The sequence below is a fragment of the Oncorhynchus tshawytscha genome, linkage group LG04, assembly GCF_018296145.1.
Source record: "Oncorhynchus tshawytscha isolate Ot180627B linkage group LG04, Otsh_v2.0, whole genome shotgun sequence".
Lineage (NCBI taxonomy): Eukaryota > Metazoa > Chordata > Actinopteri > Salmoniformes > Salmonidae > Oncorhynchus > Oncorhynchus tshawytscha.
Genome location: NC_056432.1, coordinates 18,634,378 through 18,656,968, shown reverse-complemented (window position 1 = coordinate 18,656,968; position 22,591 = coordinate 18,634,378). Strand labels below are relative to the sequence as shown.

The 22,591-nt window shown below is 49.1% G+C and overlaps 1 protein-coding gene across 4 annotated transcripts in view; it reads left to right on the top strand.

Moving 5' to 3' along the window:
* Positions 1–22,591, top strand: part of LOC112249461 (vacuolar protein sorting-associated protein 13A-like) — an 80,323-nt gene that overhangs the window by 5,199 nt on the left and 52,533 nt on the right. For 2 of the 4 annotated variants that reach the window (XM_042320413.1, XM_042320416.1), the window contains exons 12-40: positions 284–390; positions 624–795; positions 1,328–1,390; positions 1,662–1,794; positions 4,491–4,585; positions 4,706–4,848; positions 5,316–5,517; positions 5,681–5,795; positions 6,103–6,239; positions 6,820–6,952; positions 7,110–7,227; positions 8,212–8,356; positions 9,184–9,268; positions 9,404–9,582; positions 9,715–9,871; positions 10,542–10,621; positions 10,776–10,835; positions 10,971–11,178; positions 11,541–11,657; positions 17,397–17,500; positions 17,808–17,975; positions 18,228–18,535; positions 18,770–18,917; positions 19,070–19,220; positions 19,331–19,455; positions 19,999–20,168; positions 20,702–20,946; positions 21,119–21,438; positions 21,589–21,951. In XM_042320413.1, coding sequence (XP_042176347.1) covers positions 284–390; positions 624–795; positions 1,328–1,390; positions 1,662–1,794; positions 4,491–4,585; positions 4,706–4,848; positions 5,316–5,517; positions 5,681–5,795; positions 6,103–6,239; positions 6,820–6,952; positions 7,110–7,227; positions 8,212–8,356; positions 9,184–9,268; positions 9,404–9,582; positions 9,715–9,871; positions 10,542–10,621; positions 10,776–10,835; positions 10,971–11,178; positions 11,541–11,657; positions 17,397–17,500; positions 17,808–17,975; positions 18,228–18,535; positions 18,770–18,917; positions 19,070–19,220; positions 19,331–19,455; positions 19,999–20,168; positions 20,702–20,946; positions 21,119–21,438; positions 21,589–21,951 — 4,551 coding nt within the window. Of the gene's footprint in view, positions 1–283; positions 391–623; positions 796–1,327; positions 1,391–1,661; positions 1,795–4,490; positions 4,586–4,705; positions 4,849–5,315; positions 5,518–5,680; positions 5,796–6,102; positions 6,240–6,819; positions 6,953–7,109; positions 7,228–8,211; positions 8,357–9,183; positions 9,269–9,403; positions 9,583–9,714; positions 9,872–10,541; positions 10,622–10,775; positions 10,836–10,970; positions 11,179–11,540; positions 11,658–17,396; positions 17,501–17,807; positions 17,976–18,227; positions 18,536–18,769; positions 18,918–19,069; positions 19,245–19,330; positions 19,456–19,998; positions 20,169–20,701; positions 20,947–21,118; positions 21,439–21,588; positions 21,952–22,591 lie in introns of all 4 variants that reach the window. The other 2 variants (XM_042320412.1, XM_042320414.1) reach the window with 1 other exon arrangement.

The following is a 22,591-nucleotide window of genomic DNA, read 5'->3' as shown; positions in this document are numbered from 1 at the left end:
CGAGAAAGGGCTACAATTTTCTTCGAGCAAAAGAGCACATTTGCCCCCAAAAATACTGTAAAACTCATTAGAATCTGCATTGTGACTTCAACTATGTGCATAATAAGGAGGGTGGCTATTATTTAACCACAGAGAAGGACACTGATACATGCAATTTCCACAATTTTGCTATCCTGTCTATTTGAAATGTTACAGTATTTTTACCAATATAAAATCGGGTTTATTATTTCCCTCTCTGTCTTCTTCGTTAACCCCTGAACTCTGATCCTTTCCCTCTCTGCAGTATATCAGCATTCTGGAGCTCCTGGGCTCGGTGGATATGATGTCACGCAACCTGCCGTACAGGAAATACCGGCCGCAATTCCACGTGCACACCAACGCCTACATATGGTCAACACTCACTCTTTTGTTTCTTATACAAAAAAATACTTAAACCTTTTTCTCTTGATGTATTGATGACAATTGTGGTTATTGTTAATGTTTAGGCAGTGAATGATAATTGTGTCATGTTGCATGCCACCCAGTATAAGATTATTAGACACATTTTTCCAATCAATTGAGTTACAGTGATTTACACAGACTAGGCCCATTGTGACTGTCACTCTGCTTGTGTTTTCATCTAGGTGGCAGTATGTGATTATGGGCATCATGGAGGTGGACGTGAAGCCACGGCTGCACATGTGGTCGTGGCAGCGCATCCACCGCCACCGGCAGACAGTCAAGTGTTACAGAGCGCTCTACAAGTCCAAGATCACCAACAAGAAGCCCACTGAGAAGCTGCTCAGGGAAGTGGAGGTGTGTGGAGATCAGGGTCATGTTCATTAGGCACCAAATGGAGGAAAACTGGCAAATAGGAAGGGACTACTTGGACTTGTTCAAAAAGAAGCACACATTAAAATGTTCTATTGCAAAAGGTTTTGAAACATTTTCCATTGCGTTCCCTAAAGAGTGGAACCCAGACCTGCATTCAAATAGTATTTGTTTTGTTTCCAAAACTTGAGCAGTGCTTGATTGAGCTTGCCTGGCTGTAATTTGACCAATGGAATACTCCCCAAAGTTCAAGCCTTGCCCATCTGGCACTTCGGGCTGACTCAATCAGGCACTCAAAGTATTTAAAAGAAAACAAAATGCTCTTTGAACCCAGGTGTGGTGGAGATTGAGAAGGGCCTACTCCTCCCTCGCTTTCAGAGTTGCAACCCCAGTCCTTTTCTCTACTCTGCTGCATTGATTGATGGACGTTAAGTAATTGATGAAGTAATAATTGATCGATTCCCATAACGGTCCGGGAACTGTTTTAATGGATCCATCTTTCCCTCCATGTGCCCAGGAGACTGAGCGGACTCTGGATATTTTTAACATCACGCTGGCCAGGCAGCAAGCTGAGATGGAGGTACGGATTGAGCTATCTGTTGAATTATTCCTAGCTAACTACCTCTCTTCTCTGCATCTACTGTAATGTGTTTAGCCTGTCTGTCCGTCAACTAACTCATTTGTTCAAAATGGCAGTAAAGCATGACTGAAATAACCCTACTTAGTCACACTGCCATAGCGTAACCACCAGTGCAACACGTGGTCACAGTCTAACTAACAGTGGTTCCAGCTAGTGGTTGTGTCTGAGGCGTTATGTGTAGACTGTGACCAGCAATGGTTGGTTGTTCCAGGCGAGCAAGGCGGGTCTGCGTATCTTTCGTCCGGGGGTGAAGGTGGAGGAGGAATCTCAGGGCTGGTTGGGCTGGATGTGGTCCGGCTGGTCAGGAGATGACGGCGCCAAGTCCAAGGAGGTCAAGACCGGAGGTGAGACTGCCCATATACCCAATCACCATGCTCCATTTTGTACATACATTCTTATTAATTGAGACATTTCACGTTTGATATGGGGTCTCACTTTGACTAATAAATAAACGCAGAATGTCTTAGTGCCAGCATTCAGCCACAGCTGCAATCTTTTTGGCTTGCAAGCTTGAAGTAGGCAGTGGCTAGTTAAATGGCATTGTAGGCCTACCAAGTACAAACCTAGCTACAAAAATTGACAATGGCGAAACAAGTCACTTGAAAAGACCCCATACTGATATTGAGGTGGAGAATTCCTGTCAATCCACTGTGCATGTTGTTCCTCGGCCTAGTCCTTTAGCCTTGGTTTCTCAAATGATTGCCTCGCCTGGTTCACCACCTACTCTGATAGAGTTCAGTGTGTCAAATCGGAGGGCCTGTTGTCCGGGCCTCTGGCAGTCTCTATGGGGGTGCCACAGGGTTCAATTCGTGGAACGACTCTCTTCTTTGTATACATCAATGATGTCACTCTTGCTGCTGGTGAGTCTCTGATCCACCTCTACGCAGACGACACCATTCTTGTATACTTCTGGCCCTTCTCTGGACACTGTGTTAACAACCCTCCAGGCGAGCTTCAATGACATACAACTCTCCTTCCGTGGCCTCCAATTGCTCTTAAATACAAATAAAACTAAATGCATGCTCTTCAACCGATCGCTGCCTGCACCTGCCCGCTTTTCCAACATCACTACTCTGGACGGTTCTGACTTAGAATATGTAGATAACTACAAATACCTAGGTGTCTGCTTAGACTGTAAACTCTCCTTCCAGACTCACATCAAACATCTCTAATCGAAAGTTAAATCTAGAATTGGCTTCCTATTTCGCAACAAAGCATCCTTCACTCATGCTGCCAAACATACCCTCGTAAAACTGACTATCCTACCGATCTTTGACTTCGGCGATGTCATTTACTAAATAGCCTCCAATACCCTACTCAATAAATTGGATGCAGTCTATCACAGTGCCATCCGTTTTGTCACCAAAGCCACCACTGCGACCTCTACGCTCTCGTTGGCTGGCCCTCGCTTCATACTCGTCGCCAAACCCACTGGCTCCAGGTCATCTACAAGACCCTGCTAGGTAAAGTCCCCCTTATCTCAGCTCGCTGGTCACCATAGCAGCACCCACCTGTAGCACGCGCTCCAGCAGGTATATCTCTCTGGTCACCCCCAAAACCAATTCTTCCTTTGGCCGCCTCTCCTTCCAGTTCTCTGCTGCCAATGACTGGAACGAACTGCAAAAATCTCTGAAACTGGAAACACTTATCTCCCTAGCTTTAAGCACCAGCTGTCAGAGCAGCTCACAGATTACTGCACCTGCACATAGCCCATCTATAATTTAACCCAAACAACTACCTCTCCCCCTACTGTATTTAATTTATTTATTTAGCTCCTTTGCACCCCATTATTTCTATTTCTACTTTGCACATTCTTCCACTGCAAATCTACCATTCCAGTGTTTTACTTGCTATATTGTATTTACTTCGCCACCATGGCCCTTTTTTTTGCCTTTACCTCCCTTATCTCACCTCATTTGCTCACATTGTATATAGACTTATTTTTATACTGTATTATTGCTGTATGTTTGTTTTACTCCATGTGTAACTCTGTGTTGTTGTATGTTTCGAACTGCTTTAATTTATCTTGGCCAGGTCGCAATTGTAAATGAGAACGTGTTCTCAACTTGCCTACCTGGTTAAATAAAGGTGAAATAAAAAATAAAAACCGTCCATTGTCCAGGAGGCTGTCGCTCCTTTCCGCAGAATCCTCTGACACAGGTGAAGCACGTTTGGAGTTTAGAAGACCGCATCGGCACATACATTCTGAACCAACCAAACATTTATTTTATTGGGAGAAATTGGCAGCAAATCAAAGTTGTTACTTTGCAAAGAGATGCATGGGCACCGTGAGAGGAGAGTGTCCTTGGATTTAGACAGACATATCAGCAATAAATGAGATCAGACGAGTAGGCTACCAGGGCACCAATGCTTAGTCTTCTACAGGTCGCCTTGCCTCTTCTCATAAGGCCAACGTGCCAATCATTCAGCTGGTTTACTGTGTGTCATTCAGCTGGTTTCAAAATGATATCATCGGGGTGCATTGTGTGATTTTAACCAATTATGAGCTGGCATTGCCTATTAATTGTCTTGGTTGATGATGTCATTGGAAACACTTATCTTTTTTACTTCAAAACATAGAAATGTGTCATTTTCACATGTTGATGTCGGGGTGGTGCTGAAGATGATGAATATTTGACATTTCCCTTTAACCCTGTCCTGTCCCACCCTATGAATGATCAAGTATTGAATCATGTTGATGTCGGGGTGGTGCTGAAGATGATGAATATTTGACATTTCCCTTTAACCCTGTCCTGTCCCACCCTATGAATGATCAAGTATTGAATCATGTTGATAACAAGGTGCTCCTGATGATGATGATGATGATGATGATAATGGTTTTGGACCAGTTATGTCTTTGACTTGGATTTAATTGCGCACTTGGAATTGCATTTAGCATTTTCTTCCCTTTTGTAAAGTTGATTTGAAATAATCTTGATGATAAGGTGCTCCTGATGAGGATGATGTTTTAATGTTTGTTTTTGTGAAGCTAGACACATTTTATGGACAATATAAAAATAAAAATCTTTATTCTCCTCAGCTTTTGGTGAGCTTATGACTCCTGCCGAGAAGGCCAAACTCTACACCGCCATTGGCTACAGTGAGGTAGCTGTCAATCACAACCTGCCAAAGAACGTGAGTGGCTACTGTATATTTCCTACACATCGTAGTGCAGTACAGCAATCCCTGGATATAGAAAGATAACCCAGGACACTATTCACAATCTCTTGTCCCTCTCTCATTTTGTTTTTTCAGTTTGAGGACATAAAGATACATTTTCACATGAAGAGGATGTCTTTCTCAATGAAAGACAACAAGGATCAGAATGAAATCCTCAAGGTCACAGTTGAAGACCTGAAATCCATGCTGACCCAGAGGCCCGGAGCACAAGCCATTAAGTATGCACAGTACACACTCTGGGGTGTGTTCAGTGGGGGGAAACATTCAGAACGTTACACACAGAAATGAAGAGCTGACATGATGTCAAAATTTACATGACAGAATATCATATCTGTTCAACAAAATCTATTTATAATCAGTAACTCTGTACACTTGTGAACAGACCCTGCGTTTAAATACTTCCCCCTCCTTCCCTGTTGTAGTGCTTTATCAATGGGATATTGTTGCCAGGTTTTTGTTGTCGTGCCATAGTCCAAGAGCAAACTTGAGAACAGCTGACGACACTATTTTGCGATGCTCGGTTTGTTGGTATCTCTCTCGTTCTCCCCCTTTGCTTTTCCCTCATCTATCTCCCCTTTCTCTCTCCCCCTTTCTCGCTCTCCAGACTTCTCTCTCTTCCACTGCTCCCTCCACTCTCTGCCCTTGGTTCTGATGCTGCTGGTGTTGTTGTTGTTGTTGCCCTCAGGCTGTCGGCCCAGCTTAGTCTGTTTGAGGTGAAAGGACTGGCCAATAATCGTCCGGCGCCCACGCTGCTGTCGTCGAGGAAGGCTGCCACGGTAACAGGGACCCCCCTGCTTGACATCCTGTTTGAGACCAACCCTCTGGATGAGAGTGCTGACCAGCGGCTCCACGTCGAGTCCCAGCCTCTGGAGATCATCTATGACGCTGTTAGTGTGTGTGTGTGTGTGTGGGTGTGTGGGTGTGTGGGTGTGTACCTGTTTACATTACTATATCAGTTGTTCCTCGGTTCAATCTGGCGTGGAGTTGTTAGAACAAAATGAGTGTGTTTGCAAGTGTAACAACATGGGTACCTGTGTCTCCCTCCGGCAGGTGACGGTGAACAGCATGTCTGCGTTCTTCTTGCCGCCTGATGACCTCCAGCTAGACGAGCTGACCAACGCCACTCTCATGAAGCTGGAACAGTTCCGAGACCGCACCTCCACAGGTCAGAGCCCCGCCTCTAGCTCTGACTGACAGGCCACACTCACTTTCCTGGGCTGAAACACAGCACTGATGGATTTGTTTACATATGCGGCAGGCCCAAATATAGAGATCTATTCATTTATTTTCTATGGACATGGAGGTTGGTGAGGTAAACTTATGATTAATCAGCCAGGATATCCGCCTCATTGACCTCAATCTCCAATCCATACTTCTTATTTCCTATTGACAGACACCCCTCCCTCCCCTTTCATATCCTATATTATGTAAGAACGTGTTGAAGTATGCCGTCCATTATATATTGTCTGCAGGGCTGATGTACGTGATTGAGACCCAGAAGGTTCTGGATCTGAACGTCAACCTCATGGCCTCCTACGTGATCGTGCCCCAAACCGGCTTCTACGACTCCACTCAGAACCTCATGCTATTGGACCTGGGTCACTTCAAGGTAGGTCACTTCAATTGAGACAGCACACATGTTTGTGTAGAGACAGCGGTTCGATCTGACCTGAGTGAGTGAGAGACGATGTACGTAAAATTTGCAAACTGTGATTGATCCTGTCATGTTGCTAAATTTCACTTGCCCAATAAGGCAACCACTGAGCAGACTCAACTTGCCTGACTGTTTAGTTTACTAGCCCCAGGCAGCCGAACCCTGCATAATAAACAGGACCTCATCCAGGTGTGCTATGACAGGGATTTTCAAACTGGGGTCCATACATTTTAGCTTTGTTTTGAAAAACTATTTGGGGTATTTTGGTACGTGAAAAATGATTAGTTTATGAATATCGCTAGCTGTAACAGAATACCGTCATGGAAACCATTTGAATGTCTCTATGTCCAGTATGAAGGAAGTTAGAGGGAGTTTCACAAGCCAATGCTAACTAGCGTTAGCACAATAACTGGAAGTCTACAGGAACATTTGGCATAATAGCTGTTCATCCGACTCTGAGGTAGCAGATGAAAAGGGCTTTATTGCCTGGGAAGAAAAGTTTGAAAATCCCCGTTCTATGCCATTGTGTTATCAGGTGTCTAGTCTGAGCAGAAAGGGGCTACCCCAGCTCTCTGTAGGGAGCAGGACTATACAGGACATCATGTCCCAAGCCTACGACAGCTTCAACATCAAGCTCAGCAGCCTACAGTTCCTCTACAGCAAACCAGGTACACACACACGCATACAATTATCTGCCCAAAATGTGTCATGTGACACAACTATGCAGGGAAGTCGTTTTCTGTAGCTTATTGCGTTCTTGCGTTGCATACTTAGGTAGAATATAGTTAAATTAGGCTTAACGGTGGTTGTTGTGTTGTGTATTAGACGGGGACTGGAGGAAAGCCCGTAAGCTGAAGCAATCGGCCCTCCACATCCTGGAGCCTGTTGATGTCAAGGTGGTGTTCAGCAGAGCCATGGTGGTCACAGACTCACGCATGCCCAAGTAAGAGGGAGGGGAGAGGGGTGGGTTCTGGGGTAGAGAGAGGGGTGGAGGAGGAGGGGGTGGGTGGGTGGGTTCTGGAGGGGTGGGAGGGTGGGCGGGCGGGTTCTGGGGTGGAGAGAGGGGGTGGGTGGGTTCTGGGATGGAGAGAGGGGTGGGTTGGTTCTGGGGTGGAGAGAGAGGGGTGGATTGGTTCTGGGGTGGAGAGAGAGGGGTGGATTGGTTCTGGGGTGGAGAGAGAGGGGTGGGTGGGATCTGGGGTGGAGAGAGAGGGTTGGGTTGGTTCTGGGGTGGAGAGAGAGGGGTGGGTGGGTTCTGGGGTGGAAAGAGAGGGGTGGGTTGGTTCTGGGGTGGAGAGAGGGGGTGGGTTGGTTCTGGGGTGGAGAGAGAGGGGTGGGTTGGTTCTGGGGTGGAGAGAGAGGGGTGGGTGGGTTCTGGGGTAGAGAGAGGGGGGGTGGGTGGGTTCTGGGGTGGAGAGAGAGGGGTGGGAGGGTGGGCGGGCGGGTTCTGGGGTGGAGAGAGAGGGGTGGGTGGGTTCTGGGATGGAGAGAGGGGTGGGTTGGTTCTGGGGTGGAGAGAGGGGTGGATTGGTTCTGGGGTGGAGAGAGAGGGGTGGATTGGTTCTGGGGTGGAGAGAGAGGGGTGGGTGGGATCTGGGGTGGAGAGAGAGGGTTGGGTTGGTTCTGGGGTGGAGAGAGAGGGGTGGGTGGGTTCTGGGGTGGAAAGAGAGGGGTGGGTTGGTTCTGGGGTGGAGAGAGAGGGGTGGGTTGGTTCTGGGGTGGAGAGAGAGGGGTGGGTTGGTTCTGGGGTGGAGAGAGAGGGGTGGGTGGGTTCTAGGGTGGAGAGAGAGGGGTGGGTTGGTTCTGGGGTAGAGAGAGAGGGGTGGGTGCGATGCCTTTTTTGGACTACCACTATGTATAATCGTGTTTGTCAAAAAGCTGGTCAGATGAATGATATGAATAAAGTGTGTGTGTGCGTGTGTGTCAGGTTTAAGATCTTCGGGGAGATGCCTCTCTTGTCTCTGAGGATCTCTGATGATAAGGTGCGGGCCGTGCTGGAGCTGATTAACAGCATCCCGCTGCCGGAGAGCAGGCCGGCCCCGCGCAGCACCAACACACACTCTACACCTAAGGTACTAACTACTGGAAGTCTCTCTGCCTGTCTATGGGTTGACTTTCTCTGTCTGTCTGTGGGTTGACTGTCGGTCTGTGGGTTGACTGTGTCGGTCTGTGGGTTGACTCTCTCTCTCTCTGTTGGTCTGTGGGTTGACTCACTCTCTCTACCTGTCTGTGGGTTGACTCTCTCTCTCTCTATCTCTTCCTGTCTGTGGGTTGACTCTCTCTCTCTCTGCCTGTCTGTGGGTTGACTTTCCCTCTCTCTCTGCCTGTCTGTGGGTTGACTCTCTCGTTGGCTCTCTCTCTCTCCCTGTCTGTGGGTTGACTTTCCCTCTCTCTGCCTGTCTGTGGGTTGACTCTCTCTCGTTGACTCTCTCTGCCTGTCTGTGGGTTGACTTTCCCTCTCTCTCTGCCTGTCTGTGGGTTGACTCTCTCTCTCTCTCTCTTCCTGTCTGTGGGTTGACTCTCTTTCTCTCTGCCTGTCTGTGGGTTGACTCTCTTTCTCTCTCTCTCTCTCTCTCTCTCTCTCTCTCTCTCTCTCTCTCTCTTTCTGCCTGTCTGTGACTTGACTCTTTCTCTCTCTCTCTCTCTCTGCCTGTCTGTAGGTTGACTCTCTCTCTCTCTCTGCCTCTCCCTCTCTCTGCCTGTCTGTGGGTTGACTCTCTCTCTCTCTCTTCCTGTCTGTGGGTTGACTCTCTCTCTCTCTACCTGTCTGTGGGTTGACTCTCCCTCTCTGCCTGTCTGTGGGTTGACTGTAATGTTGGTTGTTGTTTTGTGTGTAAATAGATTTCTATTGGGTTGTGTGTGTGTTCGTGTCTAATTTCTGCTTGTTTTTCTTCCACAGGCTCCAAAGCAGTCGTACACCCCTCAGCTAACCCCCAGGCAACCAACCATGTCTGAACTGCGCAACTCCCTCATATGGGAATCAGGTGAGAGACATGCACGCACACATACAGCCCATACAGCCCATTACAAATGGATCTTTGTACTTTACGCATACACACAACTGTGATCATGACAGACGTTAGTGTGGCATTATCATTTAAGTGTGTGTGTGTGTGCAGGCTCAGAGGAGGACCTGTTCTACGATGCTCCCAGCTCTCCTATAGGCGACAGTCCGTTCTTCCCCGACAACATGCCCAGCCCCCTGCAACGCTCCGACTCGGTCAAGAAGAGAGGTCTGGTCAAGAAAGACCCCAAGAAGAACATGACAGAGTTCCTCATGACGTTTGAGATCAACAAGGTATGCTTAACATAATATACATCTGTGTGTGAGAGAGTCCTTAAACACTTAATTTAGATGTTTTCACACTGATTGCTAATAAAGCTGTGTGTGTATATGTGTGTACTTGAACTCCCTCATTCTGCTGTCTAGCTGTCTGTTCAGCTGTGTCGTCTGTCTAGAGGCCAGGAGGTCACAGTGTTACACCTGGACGTCGAGCGTCTCGGCACCGAGCTAAAGATTCGCACCTTCGACATGACATCTAACACCTTTCTACGCGAGATCTGCCTAGAGTGCTCAGAGTATATGGGTAGGTGAGGGGGTGGGTGGGAATCGTTGTCTTTTAAAGGTAGGCCTGTCAACTAACTGATCCAGAAATTCACTATCGAAAATGTATCTTAAACATTTCAATATTCAAATAATAGTTTTAATATAATTAGCATAGATTTACATAAATACGTGAATGTACAAATCTGAGTCTTATGCGCCTTCGCTACAGCCTTCTCCATACCAGCTCTGACATTAGGGGAGACGCCAGAAAAGGTAGCCACACTTGAATGTGCCTGTTTATGCCATTGAAACCAGCATTTCTCTCCTGTTCTATTTGTTTTTCAAATGAACTTTATTCCGTTGTCCACCACATTCAAAGGTAGTAATCTAGTCATGTTTGATAGCAACCTATTTGAGTTGTTGCATCTTTACATCACCCCTCTTTCCACGCTTTTAACATATGTCACATGAAATGTCTTGCATCTGGTGTGTTTTTTGAATGGTGTTTTTCCCTCGATTGCATTTTTGGAACATTAGCAAGACAGCTCTGTGCACCTTGCTACGTTTGGAATGCGAAGAAATGATTGTCTAGATCATTATGAAATAAACGTTATATGCTGCTTCCTCGTTGGCGGTTGTGTGGCATGTCTGCAGACTTCTCTGTGTGGTTTTGGTGTGATATGATTTTCTGGTTTGATATACTTGTCCAGATTCAGAGGAGAAGAAAGTGCACCTGATCACAACTCTAGACAACACAGAGGAGGACCTCCTCACATTGGAGTACACAAAGGTGTACACACACACACACACACACACACACACACACACACACACACACACACACACACACACACACACACACACAGTCAACACTGTTTCATGCATTCTTCATCCAATGTAGATTAACAGTAGAGCAGGTCTAAAAGCTTCAATGTCTCTTTCAGGCTGATAAGAACGGGCCAGAATTCAAGTCTCAGTACAAGAACACTGAACAAACAGTAAAGGTAAGATCTTACAATACAACTGTGTTAACCCACATTTGGAACTTCAACATGATGTTGATTTGAGCTCAGTACTCTGCTCAGTTGTGTTAGTGTGTTCATTGTGACGGTGGTGTGTGCGTGAAATCTCTGTCTCAGGTGAACTTCTCATCTCTGGATGTACACCTGCACACGGAGGCTTTGCTCAACGCCATGAACTTCCTGAACAGCCTCCTCCCCCCGACCAAGGAGGCGGTGCCTAGCAAGGAGGAGCTTCCCAAAATCGCAGAGGAGGACGAGGGAGAGGGGGAGGAGGGAGAGGGGGATGAGGGCGAGAAGGAGGAATCGGCCGTGGCAAAAAGAACATGTAATTATCAGTTTCATGGAATCCATTCCGGTTACTGGAACTAAGACTTTTCCACTGTTGAAATGTATTAGAATTTATTTCATGAATCAAAGTTAGTCGAAAGTGGAAGAGAATTTGGTTCGGTAATATACCTCCTGTATATTTGTTGCATGTAGAGATATTGAGTAGACACATGTCCTCCATGTATTCTCCTTCTAATACGTAGCTAGCTAAACCAAATGTAAATTCTCTGCCATTGTATGGACCACTTGACGTTTGATGTATTGTGATGCAAACAAAATCATCTTCTCATCAAAGCGTCTTTTACGTTTGGACAAAGGAACTACTCTTTCATCAATGTCTCTCTACCCCACTCTCCTCAGCTTCTAAGAAGTCAAAGTTTGAGGACGTGGTGAATTTGCACATCAGAGCTGATCTCAACTGTCTGAAGGTTTTCATCCGAGGCCATAGCCACATGATAGCAGAGATCTGCATTGAGGGTAACACAAGTCACCGTCCGCAACACAAGTCACCGTCCACAACACAAGTCACCGTCCACAACACAAGTCACCATCCGCAACACAAGTCACCGTCCGCAACACAAGTCACCGTCCGCAACACAAGTCACCGTCCGCACACAAGTCACCGTCCGCAACACACGTCCACAACACAAGTCACCTTCAACACAAGTCACCTTCCGCAACACAAGTCACCTTCCGCAACACAAGTCACCTTCCGCAACACAAGTCACCTTCCGCAACACAAGTCACCGTCCGCAACACAAGTCACCGTCCGCAACACAAGTCACCGCCCGCAACACAAGTCACCGTCCTCAACACAAGTCACCGTCCGCAACACAAGTCACCGTCCACAACACACGTCTGCAACACAAGTCATCGATCGCAACACACGTCCGCAACACAAGTCACCGTCTGCAACACACGTCCGCAACACAAGTCACCGTCCGCAACACACGTCTGCAACACGTCACCGTCCGCAACACACGTCCGCAACACAAGTCATTGTCCACAACACAAGTCTGCAACACAAGTCACCGTCCTCAACACAAGTCACCGTCCTCAACACAAGTCACCGTCCTCTACACAAGTCACCGTCCGCTACACAAGTCACCGTCCGCTACACAAGTCACCGTCCGCAACACAAGTCACCGTCCGCAATACAAGTCACCGTCTGCAACACAAGTCTGTCACCGTCCACAACACAAGTCACCGTCCGTCCACAAGTCACCACAACACAAGTCACCGTCCGCAACACAAGTCACCGTCCGCAACACAAGTCACCTTCCACAACACAAGTCACCTTCCGCAACACAAGTCACCGTCCTCAACACAAGTCACCGTCCAAAACAAATCACCGTCCACAACACACGTCCGCAACACAAGTCATCGATCGCAACACACGTCCGCACACAAGTCATCGTCTGCAACACACGTCTGCAACACAAGTCACTGTCTGCAACACACGTCACCGTCCGCAGCACACGTCCGCAACACAAGTCATTGTCCACAACACACGTCTGCAACACAAGTCACCGTCCTCAACCTAAGTCACCGTCCTCAACACAAGTCACCGCCCGCTACACAAGTCACCGTCTGCTACACAAGTCACCGTCCGCTACACAAGTCACCGTCCGCAACACAAGTCACCGTCCGCAACACACGTCTGCAACACAAGTCTGCAACACAAGTCACCGTCCGCAACACAAGTCACCGTCCGCAACACAAGTCACCGTCCGCAACACAAGTCACCGTCCGCAACACAAGTCACCGTCCGCAACACAAGTCACCGTCCGCAACACAAGTCACCGTCCGCAACACAAGTCACCGTCCTCAACACAAGTCACCGTCCGCAACACAAGTCACCGTCCGCAACACAAGTCACCGTTCCTCAACACAAGTCACCGTCCTCAACACAAGTCACCGTCCTCAACACAAGTCACCGTCCACAACACACGTCTGCAACACAAGTCATCGTCCTCAACACAAGTCACCGTCCGCAACACAAGTCACCGTCTGCAACACACGTCCGCAACACAAGTCACCGTCCGCAACACACGTCTGCAACACAAGTCACCGTCCGCAACACAAGTCACCGTCCGCAACACAAGTCACCGTCCACAAGTCACCGTCCGCAACACAAGTCACCGTCCTCAACACAAGTCACCGTCCTCAACACAAGTCACCGTCCGCTAATACAAGTCACCGTCCACTACACAAGTCACAACACAAGTCACCGTCCGAACACAAGTCACCGTCCGCAACACAAGTCACCGTCCGCAACACAAGTCACACAAGTCTGCAACACAAGTCACCTTCCGCAACACAAGTCACCTTCCGCAACACAAGTCACCGTCCTCAACACAAGTCACCGTCCACAAATCACCGTCTGCAACACGTCCGCAACACAAGTCATCGATCGCAACACACGTCCGCAACACAAGTCATCGTCTGCAACACACGTCTGCAACACAAGTCACTGTCTGCAACACACGTCACCGTCACCGTCCGCAGCACACGTCCGCAACACAAGTCATTGTCCACAACACACGTCTGCAACACAAGTCACCGTCCTCAACCTAAGTCACCGTCCTCAACACAAGTCACCGCCCGCTACACAAGTCACCGTCTGCTACACAAGTCACCGTCCGCTACACAAGTCACCGTCCGCAACACAAGTCACCGTCCGCAACACACGTCTGCAACACAAGTCACCGTCCGCAACACAAGTCACCGTCCGCAACACAAGTCACCGTCCGCAACACAAGTCACCGTCCGCAACACAAGTCACCGTCCGCAAGTCACCGTCCGCAATACAAGTCACCGTCCGCAACACAAGTCACCGTCCGCAACACAAGTCACCGTCCGCAACACAAGTCACCGTCCGCAACACAAGTCACCGTCCTCAACACAAGTCACCGTCCTCAACACAAGTCACCGTCCTCAACACAAGTCACCGTCCGCAACACAAGTCACCTTCCGCAACACAAGTCACCGTCCTCAACACAAGTCACCGTCCGCAAAACAAATCACCGTCCACAACACACGTCCGCAACACAAGTCACCGTCGCAACACACGTCCGCAACACAAGTCATCGTCCGCAACACAAGTCACCGTCCGCAACACAAGTCACCGTCTGCAACACAAGTCACCGTCCGCAGCACACACCGTCCGCAACACAAGTCACCGTCCACAACAAGTCACCGTCTGCAACACAAGTCACCGTCCTCAACCAAGTCACCGTCCGCAACACAAGTCACCGCCCGCAACACAAGTCACCGTCTGCAACACAAGTCACCGTCCTCAACACAAGTCACCGTCCTCAACACAAGTCACCGTCCTCAACACAAGTCACCGTCTCAACACAAGTCACCGTCCGCAACACAAGTCACCGTCCGCAACACAAGTCACCGTCCGCTACAACACAAGTCACCGTCCGCAACACAAGTCACCGTCCGCAACACACGTCCGCAACACACGTCCGCAACACAAGTCACCGTCCGCAACACACGTCCGCAACACAAGTCACCTTCCGCAACACAAGTCACCGTCCGCAACACAAGTCACCGTCCGCACTACAAGTCACCGTCCGCAATACAAGTCACCGTCCGCAACACAAGTCACCGTCCGCAACACAAGTCACCGTCCGTCCGCAACACAAGTCATCGATCGCAACACACGTCTGCAACACAAGTCACCGTCCGCAACACACGTCTGCAACACACGTCACCGTCCGCAACACACGTCCGCAACACAAGTCATTGTCACAACACACGTCTACAACACAAGTCACCGTCCGCAACACACGTCTGCAACACACGTCACCGTCCGCAACACAGTCATCGTCCGCAACACAAGTCTGCAACACAAGTCTGCAACACAAGTCACCGTCCTCAACACAAGTCACCGTCCTCAACACAATTCATCGTCCGCAACACAAGTCACCGTCCGCAACACAAGTCACCGTCCGCAACACAAGTCACCGTCCGCAACACAAGTCACCGTCCGCAACACAAGTCACCGTCCGCAACACAAGTCACCGTCCGCTACACAAGTCACCGTCCGCTACACAAGTCACCGTCCGCTACACAAGTCACCGTCCGCTACACAAGTCACCGTCCGCTACACAAGTCACTGTCCGCTACACAAGTCACCGTTCGCAACACAAGTCACCATCCGCTACACAAGTCCCCGTCCTCAACACAAGTCATCGTCCGCAACACACGTCCGCAACACAAGTCACCGTCCGCAACACACGTCACCGTCCCAACACACGTCTGCAACACAAGTCACTGTCTGCAACAGAAGTCACCGTCCGCAACACAAGTCACCGTCCACTACACAAGTCACCGTCCGCTACACAAGTCACCGTCCTCTACACAAGTCACCGTCCGCTACACAAGTCACCGTCCGCTACACAAGTCACGTCCGCAACACAAGTCACTGTCCGCAACACAAGTCACTGTCAACACAAGTCACCGTCCGCAACACAAGTCACCGTCCGCAACACAAGTCACCGTCCACAACACAAGTCACCGTCTGCAACACAAGTCACCGTCTGCAACACAAGTCACCGTCCTCAACACAAGTCACCGTCCGCAAAACACAAGTCACCGTCCGCAACACACGTCCGCAACACAAGTCATCGATCGCAACACACGTCTGCAACACAAGTCACCGTCCTCAACACACGTCTGCAACACACGTCACCGTCCGCAACACAAGTCATCGTCCGCAACACACGTCTGCAACACAAGTCTGCAACACAAGTCACCGTCCGCAACACACGTCCGCAACACAATTCATCATCACAAGTCACCGTCCGCAACACAAGTCACCGTCCGCTACACAAGTCACCGTCCGCAACACAAGTCACCGTCCGCAACACAAGTCACCGTCCGCTACACAAGTCACCGTCCGCTACACAAGTCACCGTCCGCTACACAAGTCACCGTCCGCTACACAAGTCACCATCCGCTACACAAGTCACCGTCCGCTACACAAGTCACTGTCCGCTACACAAGTCACCGTTCGCAACACAAGTCACCATCCGCAACACAAGTCCCCGTCCTCAACACAAGTCATCGTCCGCAACACACGTCCGCAACACAAGTCACCGTCCGCAACACACGTCACCGTCCCCAACACACGTCTGCAACACAAGTCACTGTCTGCAACAGAAGTCACCGTCCGCAACACAAGTCACCGTCCACTACACAAGTCACCGTCCGCTACACAAGTCACCGTCCGCTACACAAGTCACCGTCCGCTACACAAGTCACCGTCCGCTACACAAGTCACCGTCCGCAACACAAGTCACCGTCCGCAACACAAGTCACCGTCCGCAACACAAGTCACCGTCCGCAACACAAGTCACCGTCCAACACAAGTCACCGTCTGCAACACAAGTCACCGTCTGCAACACAAGTCACCGTCCTCAACACAAGTCACCGTCCGCAAAACACAAGTCACCGTCCGCAACACACGTCCGCAACACAAGTCACACGTCTGCAACACAAGTCACCGTCCGCAACACACGTCCGCAACACAAGTCACCGTCCGCAACACACGTCCGCAACACAAGTCATCGTCCGCAACACACGTCCACAACACAAGTCATCGTCCGCAACACACGTCCGCGACACACGTCGCCGTCCCCGACGCAAGTCTGCTTCCGCGACACACATCCACAACAGCTGCGTGCATGAATTATGATATTGCATACAATTATGTGTTTGTGTGATTAGTTGTGTGGACAGGACACGCACACACACACACATTATAATGATGTTAGTGCTACCTTGTGGTAAACATGAAGAAATACTCAGGCCACTGATGATCTTTTCCTATTGGCTCTGGAACTGATATGAACACACCTTTGTGGTGCCCCACCATAATATCGAGGGGGGGGACTAACTATGGATCTGTCGCCGTCCGCTAGTACGTATGTTAGTTAATCACGTGATATCTCAGACACCGCTGGCCCGATTTTGACAAAACTTTGGTGAATAATGTGCCATACCACAGAGATATGGCATTTACAAAATTACACTGATTGGCCAAAGGGGGCGCTATAGTAATCAACTGAAGTTCCAAACTTTGAACAAGCTTGCATCATTCGTTATTTGTGGGGGACGACATGTTTACTGTTGCCTTGTTTTAGACTTGTTCTAGACCTAGACCTGCTCCTCAGTGTTCTGCCTCTTTGTTCTATGTTCCAGGCCTGGTGTCGGAGGTGCTGATGAGGAGAAAGGCGGTGGAGGTTCTGGCCAACCTGAAGAACATAGTCATCCTGGACTGTGATAAGGAGGCACTGTACAAGCAGGTAACTTTTGCTCAATGTTTTCCTTTGCGTTCCCTAATGAACACGACCCAGCAGTCATTGACTACCATACTCACAAGGCTCACTCATGGCCTCCAGTATCCAAAAAGAATCAAATGAAAAGTTGACATATTAAAATTTGAAATAACGCCAAATCTAATCTTTGCCATTTGAACAAACATCACCTAATCTTTGCCATTTGTTTTACTTTAGAGATGTTATTTTCCCAGTCAAGGGGCCACATTCACGAGAAATTATGATTGTTGTTTTTGCTTTCTGCTGCTATATTTGTATGGCGTCTGCATCCTAGTGTGTGTCCATAGCTGATAAGGAGGTGTTTGCTTTCCGCATGGTGAACCACACGGACGCCACTGAGGGCGATGCCTATCTAGACATGGGTAAAGTGGACACCAGCATCACCCTGACAGTGGGCTGCATCCAGGTCATCTTCCTCAACAAGTTTGTCTCCTCCATCCTGGTAAGAGACACCATCTCTCGTGTTTCATAAATTCAGCTGCCAGCAACACTATTCCAGGGTGTTGAAAACCATGGCCTTACTTATAGTAACGGTACCAAAATGCCCCAGAACTTACCAAGCCTAATCACATTCGGTGCACTTTTTCAGTTCTGGATTGTCCTACGTCATATGACCATCGATGAGAACTCTGTAACGCGACTGCTCTTTGTCCCACCCCTTCTCTTCCTCCTCATTCACCTCCCTCTCCCCCAGGCTTTCATCAACAATTTCCAGGTGGCCAAGGAGGCCCTGGCTGAGGTGACGGTGCAGGCAGCGGAAAAGGCAGCCACAGGGGTGATGGAGCTGGCTGAGCGCAGCGTGCGCATCTCTCTGGATGTAGACTTCAAAGCTCCTCTTGTCTTCCTGCCGCAGTCGTCCTCCTCCACCAACGTCACTGTGGCTGACCTCGGTATGGTCACGGTCAAGAACTGCTTTGCCTTGGTCGACTCCCAGACGCATGTCAAGATCCCTCCCATCATCGACACCATGACCGTGGTCCTCAGTGACCTGAAGATGTACAGGTGAGACAGAACAGGGTTGCTAGTAAAGCACACCAGTAGTCAGCCAGTTCTGTATACGGAACCAGAATTAAACCTCATGGATTCGCAGTTGTTTAAAGTGAACGGATGACTTCATTTGTTCACAGGGATGTGAGGTGTTTCTTGACAAAAGACAGAGTTCTGTGTGTTTCAGTTACTTTTGTATATCTGGTCCATCCCTGGATGTATGTTTGTTTGTTGTGTTTGATTGTGCAGAACCACCTTTGAGAAGGGGAGATTTCAGGGGGAGATCCAGGTTCTGAAGCCGGTCAACCTGGACCTGTCCATCCAGAGGAACCTGTCAGCCTCCTGGTACCACAGCATCCCTGACATAAAGATCACTGCCCACCTCAAACCTATGAATGTGAGTGTGTGTCTGTATGTGTGTATGTGTCAGTGTGTGTGTCTGTTAGTTAAAGCCAACTCTCAATGAACAAGAAATGTTAGTATGAAATGATGGTTGTTGATACATTTGTGTAACGGGGTGGATGTGTGTGTGTGTTTTTGTCTTACTAGCTGATCCTGAGTCAGGATGACATGACGGTGGTGTTGAGGACTCTGGGTGAGAACATGTCAGAGACGTCAGACGCTGCTTCCTCTCGTCCTCCTCCGTCTACAGTGGATCACTCCGACACTGCCACTACCAAAGGCTCGCAGGGCACAGGAGGTACTGGTACTATCTCCACCAGCGGTGAGAACAGTTGGGTTGAATGTGTGTGTGAGTCTTAATATTTGGATGATTGTGATATTGATAATCATGTTGAACCCTGTCTGTAGGAAACATAGTGGTAACTGCTGCAGTGGTCGAGACCCAGAAGAGCACTAAGCTGAAGAACATACTCAAAGTAGACTTCAAGTTTGACTCCATGACTCTGGTCCTGTACAGCCCCAATGGGACTGAGGTGACTACTGCATCACTGCACACCTTCACAAGCACTAATTGACCACAGAAAACTCCATCCACTTAGATATTCTTACCAGAAAGTGTGTGTATGTGCCTGTCTCTGTGGGTGTGCGTCTCTGCCTATGTGTCTGTGCCTGTCTCTGCGGGCGTGCGTCTCTGCATATGTGTCTGTGCCTGTCTCTGTGGACGTGCGTCTTTGCCTATGTGTCTGTGCCTGCCTCTGTGGGCGTGCATCTCTGCCTATGTGTGCCTCTGTGCCTGTCTCTGTGGTGCCTGCCTCTGTGGGCATCTCTCTGCCTATGTGTCTGTGCCTGCCTCTGTGGGCGTGCATCTCTGCCTATGTGTCTGTGCCTGTCTGCATGCCTATGTGTCTGTGCCTGCCTCTGTGGGCGTGCATCTCTGCCTATGTGTCTGTGCCTGCCTCTGTGGGCATGCATCTCTGCCTATGTGTCTGTGCCTGTCTCTGTGGGCGTGCGTCTCTGCCTATGTGTCTGTGCCTGTCTCTGTGGGCGTGCGTCTCTGCCTATGTGTCTGTATTCAGGTGCAGGTGTTGGACTCCAGGGATGATCAGCTGATGCTGGCTGAGTTCACCTTGGGAACAATCTCTACATCTGTCCACATGTTCTCAGACGGATCCATGAAGGCCTCCGTCAAACTCACAGACTGCCTGCTAGACGACAAGAGACGCAGAGTCAAGAATATCACTGCCAGGTAAAACACACACACAGTTACCTTGGTACTGAGCCTACGTACACATTCACAGACACTGGGAGAGATACCGCAGAGTGGTGTGTGTACTGTGAACATATGAGCGCGTGGCTCAGTGCTGGCGTTGATGTACGAGGCTCAGTGTGTGTTCTCCAGCGTGGCATAATGTTCATCACTGCTTCACCATCTGTCTGTCACACAGGACTGTCACACAGCTAAGATGAATGGCTTTGGTTAGCAACCCCATGATAGTCAAAGCAGCTTTAATTTAATCTCGCACTCCCAGTTCATCAAAACCCATGAGTATTTCCATCTGGTATGTCAATTGTTTTGAGAGAATGGAATCTTTGAATCTGTAGAGTAGAATAAAAAGTTACTCACTCTTCTATGTAACATCATATGACAAACAGATTACAAGGTATTTAGTGCACTTATGATAGGGTATGTTATTAGGACCCTTGCTGTAGGGATTGTTATTATTGCTCTTTCTGTAGGAATCATCATGTACACCTGTCCCTCTGGCCTCTGTCTGTCAGGATGATGGCGATTCGTCCGAGCGCTGAGAGGAACGTGATGGTGGAGGTGAACTACAATCAGGGGCGTGAAGGCACCTCTCTGGAGACGGTGGTGCAGGATGTCTACCTCTGTGCCAGCATGGAGTTCCTGCTAACCGTGGCCGACATCTTCCTCAAGGCCAGCCAACAAGGTTTCTCCTCAGCCGCCCCCAAGAACAGCAGCACTAAACCCACAGTTACAGCCACCACCGCTTTCAAGGAACCTGGTACGACATGTTCACATTTCACACTACACAATATTCACCACAAATGTCATGTTTGTACGACGTCCAATTAGTGCAAAGTGAAATGTCCGATAGTTTCACTCCGTTTCTGACAGTTTTCTTCCATTTGATGCCTAATGAACACACCCTGCTTTCCTCTCTGTCTGTGCTGCAGCTCCAGTGGCAGTCAAGTCGGAGATGAATGTTCTGGTGAAGAACCCAGAGATTGTCTTTGTGGCTGACCTGACGCGTGCCGACGCCCCAGCCCTGGTCATGACCATGGAGTGCGAGCTGGTGATGAAGAGCAACCCGGATGGTCAGCTGATGACGGCAGTGGTCAAGGAACTGAAGGTAGTGGCCTGCCCCTTCCTGAGGGAGAAGAGGAGGAACAAGGAGACCACTGTGCTGCAGCCCTGCCAGGTGTTCTTCAAGAGCGCCCAGTCCTCCACCTCCCCGCAGGCCATGGAGGTCTCCATCAAGGCACTGACACTCAAGGTAGGCCACGGCCAAAAAACGGAACGGGAAGAAGCATCTCACTAATAAAATACCTTGTCACTTTTTCTTATGTTTTTATTTCTGGCACAGCTGCCAAAACCAGAGTAATGTGTCTTACATTCCATTCTCCTCTGTGCCCCCTTCCCACAGGTGTCGCCCATCATCATCAACACAGTAATCACCATCCAGTCGGTGCTGAGCCCGGCCGGTGCAGACATGCCCCAGTCGGAGCTGGAGAGCCCCGTGCCCCCAGACCTGTGGGAGCGCCGGTCCTGGCGGGATCTCAAGCTGTGGTTCCTGGAGGAGGAGGGTAAAGACGAGGATGCCCAGTCCCTGGTCCGGCTGATTCCCCAGGGTGAGTCCCTGCAGGTGGCCATTTCCTCCATCTGCCTGACCCTGGAGGCAGGGGTGGGCCACCGTACCGTCCCCATGCTGCTGGCCAAGTCCTCCTTCCACGGGGACGTCAAGAACTGGAGCACCCTCATCAACCTGCACAGCCAGCTCAACCTGGAGGTCAGGCACCGCACATCTCTGCATGCGACCTCTACACTACCTCTAAACAACATCTACAAAACATTTACACAACCTTTACACATCTACACAACATTTTCACAAATTCTACACAACCTCAATTCAACTAAAATATACAGTTGAAGTTGGAAGTTTACATACACCTTAGCCAAATACATTTAAACTCAGTTTTTCATAATTCCTGACATTTAATCCTTTTAAACATTCCCATTTGCGACCTGACTGATGTCTTGAGATGTTGCTTCAATATATCCACATCATTTTCCTCCCTCATGATGCCATCTATTTTGTGACGTGCACCAGTCCCTCCTGCTGCAAAGCACCCCCACAACATGATGCTCCCACCCCTGTGCTTCACAGTTGGGATGGTGTTCTTCGGCTTGCAAGCCTCCCCCTTTTTCCTCCAAACATAACGAGGGTCTTTATGGCCAAACAGATCTATTTTTGTTTCATCAGACCATAGGACATTTCTCCAAAAAGTACGATCTTTGTCCCCATGTGCAGTTGCAAACCGTAGTTCTTCCTTGCTGAGTGGCCTTTCAGGTTATGTCAATATAGGACTCGTTTTTACTGTGGATATAGATACTTTTGTGCCTGTTTCCTCCAGCATCTTCACAAGGTC